This window comes from Nuphar pumila, chromosome 12, assembly GCF_984573655.1.
Source record: "Nuphar pumila chromosome 12, dmNupPumi1.hap1.1, whole genome shotgun sequence".
NCBI lineage: Eukaryota > Viridiplantae > Streptophyta > Magnoliopsida > Nymphaeales > Nymphaeaceae > Nuphar > Nuphar pumila.
This window is the reverse complement of record NC_143260.1, coordinates 8,411,818-8,424,309: the sequence shown is the minus strand read 5'-3', so window position 1 is coordinate 8,424,309 and position 12,492 is coordinate 8,411,818. Positions and strand designations below refer to the sequence as shown.

The 12,492-nt window shown below is 33.4% G+C and overlaps 1 protein-coding gene across 1 annotated transcript in view; it reads left to right on the top strand.

Annotated features, from left to right (window-relative positions):
• LOC149819887 (thioredoxin reductase NTRC-like) overlaps window positions 1-11,576 on the top strand; it is a 34,968-nt gene extending 23,392 nt beyond the window's left edge. The window contains exon 10 of the mRNA XM_089983519.1: window positions 11,410-11,576. Coding sequence (XP_089839645.1) covers window positions 11,410-11,470 — 61 coding nt within the window. The 3' untranslated portion in view covers window positions 11,471-11,576. The remainder of the gene's footprint in view (window positions 1-11,409) is intronic.
• Window positions 11,577-12,492: the final 916 nt, after the last annotated feature.

Below are 12,492 nucleotides of genomic sequence, written 5' to 3'. Positions count from 1 at the left end.
TGGTATTATGTGAGATTTTATGAAGTTGGTAATTTCCAATATGGAGGCACATGAGTTGACACATTGTCTTTTCCTGAATTTTGAGGGCTATTTCCAACTTGCTCTTATATTGGAGGAATATTTGTCTTCTCCCTGTTTGCTCATCATTTTTGAAGCCATGTGGTGATCACATAAAAAATCTCAGTAAAATACTAGTTTTGAATACCAGTGCTGCAGTGATGCTATAGATATGTTCATTATTCAATACCCATGAAATAGGAAGGATTCTCTTTTTTGCGATGATACCAGCACTGGAAAGACACCGATCACACTGATTTTAGTGCTAGAATTATACTAAGAGGAACGTTCAAGTTTTATTCGCTTCAACTCACTCAATTCAGTTATTGTTAGTGAATTACCAAATGTTATTTGTCATGATTGGGTACAACAAACAAGTAAAAGAAGGCACATACCTAAGAAAGAAAAACTTGTAAAAGAGCATGTCGAGCTGTTGAACATAAAAATTACCCAATAAAAGTGGGCTTGCACTTCTTGTAGTATCTGGGATAAGCCTGAATTTAACCTAACCCATGTTTCTGATGTTGGTACGAATAACAATTTTTGAGATCGTTTACATTTTCAGCTGGTGCTTTGTGTCTTCTGAAAGGATACTAGTTTTGTGCCAAAGGGTGTTTCGTATTGTTTTCTTGTGGTAATTGTTAATTATCATCTCCTGCAGCTGACTTATCTTTCTCTTCAAAATTTCCCTTGCTTACCAACCTTTGGCATCTAGCACCTACATTTGAAATAGATCCAGAAATTGAAAATAAATAAGATTGCCAATTGTCTTTTCATTAGGTTTGAGGCAAATTAGTAAACTTCAAGGGAAGTCTCCCAATGGAAACACCATATACACATGAATGAACAACCAATCTTCTTTCTTCTTGTCATCTATGTCACATAGGTGCGGGTGCGACACAACAATTTCAGAAAACTTGGGTGCGTTTGTGTGCATTTATATGTTTTTATATATAATATACATAAAATTGGACTTGGTTAGGGTTAGCCAAATCTACTTTTGGACAAAAAGTGTTGCCCTGTTAGAAGAGTCCGTGTTACATAGCTTGTCATCCATTTCACCCGGTTTTAATGATAAGCATGGCAATCAGGATCGAAAGGTTAAGGTAGCATCATGTAATTTCTGGAACACCTCCTTGGATTCTGCTCACTTTAAGATGTTCATATGCAACCGTGGTCTAGGATTGTGGAGTTTGCAACTGAAAAAGGATTCCAATGTATTTAAACTTAATGCGCAGGTTGTGATATGTTACTGTGCACTGAAAAATCTTAGCAGATCTTTCCATATTATGTTCTGCATTGCGTGCAAGCATGAATCCTTTTACTACATTCCTCTGGTGTGCATTAATGGTTAGCATGATTTTGCTTTCCATCAGAAGGCAGTTGCAAGCTGCTTTTGTTTACTGGATGTTTGTAGCTTGCTCTAGTCATGCAAAACATACTTCCTTGTTGAAGATCAGCTATAATAGCCATTGGATGTTGATTATGTTTATTTCTCCTCATGGCTGATATGTGTTATGTGCCTGTACAGCTAATGTAGTTTTGTTTTGGTGATGCTAAATGTGTTTTCCATATGTTATCTTTGTAAACAATGTTGGTTCCTATGTTTTTGGTGTTTGCCCATGATAACATCCAAGTCTTTTACATTTGTGTTCTATAGGATTAGTTAGACTAATTGTGTCAAATGTATGGCAGTCTCTGAGATCTGTAGTTTTACCCAGAAAATATTTGCAGAAGTAGAGAACGGCACAACAAGGTGATATGGGGCTGTAACATGCACGATTGCTAATGAGGGAAGTCGTTCCATGTATCTCTTCTTTATATATTAAGAACAAAAATTTTACATGCCAACAGTACCCCTGTTTAATACACAAACAAAACAGTTACATTAAGGGTATTTAATGAAAACAAATAACACAAATATGGGTCACGTTGGGCTAGATATGGACCAAAACCCAAATTACGTTGGATCACGTCACATCCCAATAGCCTCTCTCAAGTTGTACATGGTTCTTTACCATGGACAACTTGCTCTTCAATAGCCAGAATCTTTGCTTAGTCAACCCCTTCATGAATAGATCTACCAGTTGATGTTCAATACTGACAAACTTAGCTTCCAACTCTCGATCTTTAATTTTTCTTCTAATAAAATATTGGTCTATTTCAATATGCTTTGTCTTCCCATGATTAATTGGATTCAAGGATATCTAATTGCACTTTGATTATCACAAAGTAGGATTGACCACAGAATCACTTCTCCTAGATCATTCAAAAGATATCTAATCCAAGTAATTTCAGCTGTCACAACAATCATGGATCTGTTTTCAACTTCAATGTTGGATCTAGCCACTACTCTTTGTTTCTTACTTCTTCATAAGGCCAATTTCCTTTCAATAAAAACATAATAGCTAGATGTTGACCTCCTCTCATCTGGATCTCTTGCCTAGTCCGCATACGAATATGCCATAACAGTCATGACATCTTCTTCATTCTTTTTTTATAACACTAACCATCTCCTATTGTTCCCTTCAAGTACCTCAAAATTCTTTTCACTGCTTCCATGTGTGTGGTCCCGGGTTCATGCATAAAATGAGATACCTGATTAACTGCAAAAACAATGTCAGGTCAGGTAAAAGTGAGATATTGTTGTAACAAAATATGCAGAAATACAAAACAAGGGCGACTAAGGACTACAAAATCATAAACATAAAGTGCACATGCACAACACAAGTCCAATTAAGGGACAATACAAGTCCAACTAAGGGATAATACAAGAGCACAAAGGCACTACACAAGCACTAAGTGCATTCAAGACAACAAAGAATTTAAAAGAGGAACACAAGAACATAAAAAATATATATTTTATTGAGCATGAATGCTTAAGAGAGCATTGAAGAACAAGAGGGGGTTTCCCGCTATTTATACGCAAGTAATCTCAAATAGAGCGGTTGAACTGTTCCAACAACTCTCTATTGACTAGTCCAAAAGAAATCAACAACTCTATTTGGTCTTTGACTAAATAGTCCTTATAAAAATAGAAAAGGTCAAAAAGAACAAAATAAAGTAAAAGTACTAATGTGCTCCTAATGAGCACGACCTATTATAAGGATTGAAATGACCAAAATACCCCTAATAGGTATCTACCTATTACATTTTATATATATATATATATATATATATATATATATATATATATATATATATATATATATATATACAACTTAACACTCTCCCTCAAACTTACGGTATGATATACCGAAAATTTGGAAATACAAAAAAGAATCAATGGGAATGATCCAAGTCTTCAATGAAAATCTCCATCTTTATGACATATCATTGAATTTTGCAAATACAATTCTTATGTCTTCATTGATGATTATCCCCAAACGCCTTCATCGGCTATCTCCATCTTCATGATGCATCAAAGATATTCTTTTTTCAATCCATCGTATCTTTAAGAACCTGTAAAGAGAACAAAACAAAGGTCTCAACTACACAAAAAGAGGTATTTTAACTAAATAGTTATGAAGTTTCGAAACAAATATATATATTTTGAACAAGAATAATACTCAAGTAGAAATTTTCAAATAAAGTAGCAATAATTTTTAGATAATCATTAAAAAAGATAAGAGGAGCATACCTTAAAGAATTTTTTTTATGAAATCAATTTTAGACAATCATAAACAAAAAATCAACATATTTTTCAAAAAAACATAAATATTGATCATAAGAAAATTTAATCACTAAAGAACATATAAATTATCAAAAAGAGATAAACAACCATGTATTAATAATATCCTAAATTTTTTTAAAAACACTTCAATAAAACAAATCATCAATTTATACTAAAAACAACATGCATATAAAGTATAACACTTCAAAAAAAAGAACCTTCAAGAAAAGAGGAGTTAATTAAATTTATGCATACAATAATGTGAACAAGATAATCAATACAAAACATAGTAATATTTTTAATGCACATAATAATGAATGAGAGCAACCTCATAAATCACAACCCATTAGAATTCACACACCCAACCTAGAATGGGTTTAAGTACAAGAAACCAAATAACAATCTTTAAAACATATATATGTATGTTATCAATGAAATGCATGAAATTTTATAATAAACATTTTTCCATACAAGAAAAAACAAGTAAAAGTTTAGAAATTCCATGGAGAGATTTTAAAAATCTCATAAATATCAAGAAATGATATTTTGCAAATCTCAGCAATAGTTCGACCACCATAATCAATCACCTCACTAGACGTTCAAACCTCAAAATTCAAGTGTATCAGCTACTAGAACAAAAGCACAATGACAATGCCACTTATGGGCTTAACAAACACACAAAAAGTGTGAATAACCAATGGGTGCACATAACTCACCACATTAACAAAACATCTCTTGTCTACATAACATAACACTTAAATAAGAGACAAACCTCAATATTCAAGTGCGTCAACTACTAGAACAAGAGCATAATACAAACACACAAAAAGTGTTAATAACCAATGGGTGCTCATAACTCACCACAAGATAACATCTCTTGTCTACATAAAATGACACTTAAATAAGAGACAAACCTCAATATTCAAGTGTATCAGCTACTAGAACAGGAACATAATACAAACACACAAAAAGTGTGAATAACCAATATTTGTACATAACTCAACACAAAATAGCATCTCTTCTTTACATAAAATGACACTTAAATAAGAGGCATAATAAGAGAGAACACACGATGTAAGAGAGCCTGTAATGAAGACAAACTAATGTCACTAAGAAAAATAAGGATATTAATTTTAACAATCTTTTGAAAAACCATGGTTTCAAAAATAGATAGCCATCACAAATAAACATGATTATAAGCATCCAACATAATAATAGTGGCCAAATAAACAAATAAGTGATACAACACACTCATAGAACCAGAGATCAAACAACTGTCAATTAAAACCGAACTATAAGCCAACAATCTAAATTGACAAAAAACGGGGTGCACACAACTCACCCCAACAAACATCTCTGGTTCAACAAAGCCAACATGAATCCAGAGGACAATTAACTATCAATCAGATTCAAGACAGATGTCAACACGTCACTCATAACCCTTGAAAATCTAAACCGATAAGATTACATGAGGTGCACACATAACTCACCTCAACAGCTAACCCTGATCCAATAACAAGAAGGCCAAAAAGAAATGAAACCTGTGATGGACAAAACAAGTGTCATAAGAAGGCAATACATACTCACGGAAATCAATTTCCAAATAATATTAACCAATTTGAAAAAACAAATTTTCAAATCAAATCCAATAAAGGTAGATGAAACCTTAGAATGAATATAGTGCAAACACAACAAGATGTCAATTGATGCAATCATATGCATGGTCAATATAAGCAAGTCTACTATGAGACAACAAAGACGCACTACATTAAAGAGGGTCAAAACATATATATATATATATATATATATATATATATTCTCAAAGAACCATATAGAAAACTGAGAGCATACGCAAATACAGCTAATCATGGATACTCATAAAGAGATCAAAATTCATGTATATGCAATAATCTTATAAGATACATATAAGAACATATTTAAGATACATATAAGAACATATAAGAACATATTTAATCATATATGCAAGTAATAGATTACTCTAATGCAAGATATATATGAAAAGTAACATATGATAATTATCTACAAGGGATGATCACAAGGGCCACAAAAGGACCAACAATAATATAACTATTTTTAATAATTTTAAAAATATTCATAAAAGTGAATAACTCCCATAAGAAGAATTCATGCTCAATACCTTATGCACAAGGATCATATATCAATATAAAAAAATTATTTATTCAAATTTTATTTCAAAAATAACAAAGTATCCATAATCACTAAGATCCTAACCACATAGTTTTTTTTAATATTGCATAAAATATTTTATGTTTCACATAATAATACATCAAAGCAAAATCTAAAAAAACATACTCGTGAATGACACACCAAAATATTTTAAAATAAATATTTTAAAGTATTTTAAAGTATTTGACAATTTTTTAAAAACAAACAAATTTCAATATAACAATAAATACGAACATGATTTGACATTTATAACCATGAAGTATTTGAATAAAGCATCTAAATGCCAATAACACATGCTTAAGAATACTAGATCATATGCATACATATAAAACAAGTTCAAAAATATAAGACTCAAACTAGATCTCATAAAAACATACATATATATCATTTCACAAGGACAAACAAATTTTATAAACCTTATAAAATATTTAATAAGAATAAATCCAACAATAATTTTGAAAAACATTTAAAGATTTTAGTTTTTAACAAAAATAACCAATAACTTTTTAAAGATAAGAAAAATGAGTGCTTTCTCATGCATAATGCATGAGATAAATAACTTAAGTAACACTAAAGGTTTAAGATACATACCGAGTCAAGATTTTTCTTGAATCCAAGCCATAGAACGATCACGAACCTTCACGAAGCATGAACTTGAATCAAAGAATCCCAAGACCCAAAAGACAAAATGCCAAAAAAGATTTCTTGCCTTTGATGCCATGTAACAAAATATGCAGAAATACAAAACAAGGGCCTCTAAGGGCTTACAAAATCATAAACACAAAGTACACATGCACAACACAAGTCCAACTAAGGGACAATACAAGAGCACAAAGGCACTACACAAGCACTAAGTGCATTCAAAACAACAAAGAATTTAAAAAAGGAATACAAGAACATAAAAAATCTATATTTTATTGAGCATGAATGCTTAAGAGAAACATTGAAGAACAAGAGTGGGGTTTCCCCCTATTTATACACAAGCGGTAGTCTCAAATAGAGCTGTTGGGCTGTTCCAACAACTATAAATATGGAGTATGGACTCATCCAACAGCTTTATTGACTAGTCAACTCTATTTGGTCTTTGACTAAATAGTCCTTATGAAAATAGAAAATGACAAACAGAATAAAATAAAGTAAAAGTACTAATGTTTTCCTAATGGGCACAACCTATTACAAGGACTAAAATGACCAAAATACCCCTAATGGGTATTTACCTATTACATTATTATAAATAAATAAATAAATAAATATATATATACATACAACTTAACAATTGTAACATGCCAACCACACTTTTGTATTTCGTAGAATCTACAAAGCTCCCTATAGTTTGCAAAGTCTTTAATGCATGGGATTGAGAGTAAGCACATATTTGCAATCTTTCATTCCAGACTTGGCAAGATGATCAATTGTGTACTTATGTTGAATCAATATAAGATTTCCATCATTTTTGTCTACCTCAACTCCGAGAAAGTATCTCATCAATATGTTGATCAGATCTATATATATATATACATATGTCTATATATATACATACAACTTAACAATTGTAACATGCCAACCACACATTTGTATTTCGTAGAATCTACAAAGCTCCCTATAGTTTGCAGAGTCTTTAATGCATGGGATTGAGAGTAAGCACATATTTGCAATCTTTCATTCCAGACTTGGCAAGATGATCAATTGTGTACTTATGTTGAATCAATATAAGATTTCCATCATTTTTGTCTACCTCAACTCCGAGAAAGTATCTCATCAATATGTTGATTAGATCTACCTGTGATAATTATGTTATCCACATAAAAAAAGTAGCAGAGTGATGAAATTTTCTCCTTTATAAATGAATAACGAGTAGTCTAAATGGGAACGATAAAACTCATACCTTTGAATTTCAAGGGAGAATCTTTTATACCAGGAGCAGGATGCCTGTTTCAACACATATATTGCTCTCTTCAACTTGCACACGTGTCCTTGGATCATTCTCACTATACCTTTGGGGTTGCTCTCTCTCTCTCTCTCTATATATATATATATATATAATTTTCTTAACTCTTTGTGTAGGAAAGTATTTTCAACATCCAACTGACTTAGCTTCCATCCATGGTCAATTGCTAAGGAGAGGATGATCAGTATCAGACCCATTTTCACGACTGGACTAAATGTTTCTTCTCCATACTCTTGTGTGAAACCTTTCACAACCAAACTGACCTTGTATCTTTCGATGCTGCCATCACGTTTATACTTTATCTTATAAACCCACTTTGATCCTACAACATTTTTATCATGTGGTTGTTTGACTATTTTTCAGGTCTGACACTCATGCAAAGCTTCCATTTTCTCATTCATGACTTTGATCCACCTATTGGAATTGATAGCATGTTGGAATGCTTTAGGTTCTTCCTACTCTTCAATTTGAGTGAGGAATATATGGAAATCAGTGTTGTAGTTCTCATAACTAACCCATCTCTCAATGGGATGCCTTACCCTAGTGGACCTTCTCAACTGAGATAATTGGGGCTGATTATGTTATTCACTTTGTGGCTGTTCATTGGCATCATGCACTTCTCTGTTTCTTCTAGAATACACATATCCTTCTTTGAACCTTCCTGAGACATCATCTGACAACATTCTTCCCATGACTACCATGTTGTTGGGAATAATGAACAGATTCTGTTGTTGATGAAAGAGAGACTCCTTGAGTGACATCCTCATCACTAGGGTTACAAAAGGGTCAGATCATTATCTGATTTCGACCTGACCGAATAGAATCCGGGTGGATATGGTACACTGGAATGGGATCTGTTTAGAAAATGGTTTGGATACGGTACAATAAAGGTCAGAATTAATCGTATCCTGGTCGGAATCAGACAAAAAAATGGGTTCAGATTCGAGTTACGCCTTTTACAAACCTGGTAAAACGAAAAGCATGGTAATGATGACTATACATGGCAATGACTGATATGACATGATAGTTTGTATATTTCTTTTTTAAAATCAAATAGTTTTTATATTAGCATATAGGCTGATTTATATCCTGATAAGGCCTGTTCTGTAATCAATTGTCACTGACGACTTTGGCCGATGGAGCTAATTACCCAAAACCTAGGCTTTACACAGGTTTTGCAGACCCGGTTTTATTGGAAGCAGGATCACATTCGAATCTGGATCATTATTATGTGTTTTGAGTCGAATCTGGATCTGAAATCGGTTTCACTCAAAAGAAGTCTGAACCAATATCAGTTTTGCTTAGATCTGAACCAAACCCGACCCGTTTGCAACCCTACTCATCACTAATAGATGCAAATAGATCCGCATTCAGCTATGACTGATAGACTTTAGCACTCTTGCTATCCTGTATTACAAATTGATCAAATGCACCAAAAAGGTTATTCTCATCAAATATGACATTTCTTGATACTTTGATTTTTTCTGTTTTGGGATCATAGCACCCGGAGCCTTTATAATTATCAGCATACCTAACAAATCTACAAACCCAAGCTTTATTATGCTTCCCAAACAAAGAGAAATAAGGCGATTTATTTTCAAGAATTCTCATGGGAAGCCTGTTAATAATGTGAATAGCAGTGTGAAATCCCTTCGTCCAGACTCCAGAGTCTAATTGAAAGACCGCTAGCATGAATCATAGATAGACCACTCTCAACAATATAGAGGCAGTTCTTTTCAGCCACACCATTTTGTTGGGGTGTCCACAAGCAAGATATTCTATTATTAGTTCCATTATTGTGAAGGTAATCAATAAATTCCTTCGACGAATATTCACCTCCACCATCACACTGGAAATTAAGAATACTAGAAGAGAACCGTTTTTGAATGAAAGCATGAAATTTACAAAACAAGTCAAACACTTAAGATTTTTGTTTCATAAAAAAAGATAAAACAAGGGTAGGTCCCCAAACATCATAAAGAATGATATCAAAAGGTTTTGAAGCTCTTTTATGATTTGAATTGAAAGGAAGTGTGTGACTTTTACACACCTAACAGCTTGGACAAATATGACTATCTGATTCTTAACTTAAACTAGACATGTCTAAGAGACTTACCTATCAATAAAGACATGACTACAATGACCCAAACAACTATGCCACACATCTGACTTATTGGACTTGCATAAACTAAAAACACACATGGAAGGAACAACCTGAGCACACGTAGATAATATAACACTCAAGCAAAATTCACGCAATAAAGTCGACTGAAACTGATCTGCATTTTTTTTCCCAGATCACCAGGAACTCTCAAACAGGGGACAACAGATCAGATGGTGCTGTCAAACCAGATTTTAACAGCAATAGGCTGATATATTTCAACCCGTGAAATTCAAAGTATCAATATCGTGTGAAAGAGATAGGAAGCAAGAACTACTTTTCCGAAAACAATAAAGAAACAGTTTTCTGAAACCAATAAAGGCACATATGAGGAAGGAAATAACAGAGAATAACACCCAAAGCAATATGTTGAGAACCCAAAACAGAATAGCAAAAAGAGGGATTGAGAAGGAAGATATAAAATCAAGATTTCAAGACAATAGAATAACTGCAGCAAACTCGATTGGGAATCTCAACCTTGGCAAGTATGCTAATCTGAATCAAGAGAGGAAGAAAAGATAGAAGAAAACTTGGACTTGGACAAGATAGATGAGGAAGAATGAAAGAATAATGAAACAAGAAGATTACCTTAGGAAGAAACTAAAGTATCATTCTTAATGGTCATAAGATGTCATGATCACCAAAACCCTGGATCTCAGGCTCTGATACCATGAGAAATCTGTAGTTTTACCCAGAAAATATTTGCAGAAATAGAGAATGACACAACAAGGTGATATGGGGCTGTAACACATGATTCCCAATGAGAGAGGTTGTGCTCTGTATCTCTTCTTTATATATTAAGAACAAAGATTTTACATGTCAACATTACCCGTGTTTAATACACAAACAAAACAGTTACATTAGGGGTATTTAATGGAAACAAATAACAACTCAAATATGTGTCACGTTGAGCTGAATATGGACCCAAACCAAATCACGTTGGATCATGTCACATCCCGATAGTTTCTTGCTTCTTGTGTATATTTACCTTGAACTTTTTGCTATGCAAATGTGAATGCTAATGAGGATAGAACCGTCACTGTCTTTTTTATATCTTTTTTGTCGATCTTCTCTACTGTCTCTAAGACAAATTGGCATCAGTTTACCATTTGCTGCCTTTTTTTAGTAATACATAAACAACTTCCGTCCAGCAGTAAAATCTTTGAGAATCTTCTTAAATTGATACGTTTTTGTCTTGTTTGTGGGCGTAAAAAACTGACTAAAGCAATCGGTTGTACTAGTTAATGTGTTGATATTATTTGTTGCTGTTTACTGGTCTATTTTGTTACCAAATTTGTTTTTCATAGTCATGCATCTGTCCTACATGTTCTTTTCAACTAATTTGGTGGATTTGATGTGCAGGACCATCTCAGGTGTGAAAACGAAGAAGGAATACAGAGAACTTATTGAAGCAAGTAAATGAGGTTTATGGTCGCCAGCCATTTCAATTTTAGGAGCTGCAATTTTTTTTCCTAATTTTGTTAGGATATGTAAGTCAATTTTGTTGTGTTGTTCATTAACATATATTATCACATTCAAATCCTTGTTTAACACAGTATTGTGCATTGAAGTTATCAATATATCAACGTGGATCATAACAGTTTATGCACCTTTCTGCAGCAGTCTAATGCATATCTGTGGCCCTTTCCATCATAATTTTAAGACCAGCTTACAACCCCACCGACCCAGCCACACATCCTCAAAATTAATCGCGTTTGTTTGTAACGTCTGTTCTTTTTTATCTGCTACCCATGTTTCTGCCAAACTTCTCCAGTCAATATCTGGAACCATCAAGAATCATTAAAGTTGGCCCTTTATGGTTAAGACATGCTGAGTATTTGTTTTAAATGCCAATCTCTAAGGGATATCCAAGGTATGTGTTTGAGTGATATATCCAACAGCCCATATCTGATGTTGTTGGACCTGACTAACTTGGGATTTGGGTTTTGCCGCCATCTCAGGATAATAGCTGATTTGAGATTTGGTCTTGGAACTTTGTTGCTAACCCGCGAACTATGACTGATCTTGGCCTTGTCTTGGCATATGCTACTTATATCTCTTAGTTTTGCTCCAATAAATGGATTGAAAATTCACACTCCAAGGAAACAACAATGTGATTATGTAGCATGTTTGGCAATTAACGATTTAAGATTTCCCACAGCTCAAGCTGTGAAACTACTTTTCCCAACTAAGGATCATGGGATGATTTTCACATGAAAACATGATTCTTTTATTAGCTCATCTTACCTACTTTTGCAGTAAAAGAATGAACTTATGTGGCGATAACATGAGTGCTCCATCACATCGGATCCCATACTACTGTTCATTGTTTAGACTAAGGAGTGAATGACAATCCATAAAGTGGAAAAGGGGGCTTGTTGGGGGATACAAAATTCTCTTTTTAGCTGATAATTTTCACACCAAACTTTGTGTGGGTGCGTTAGT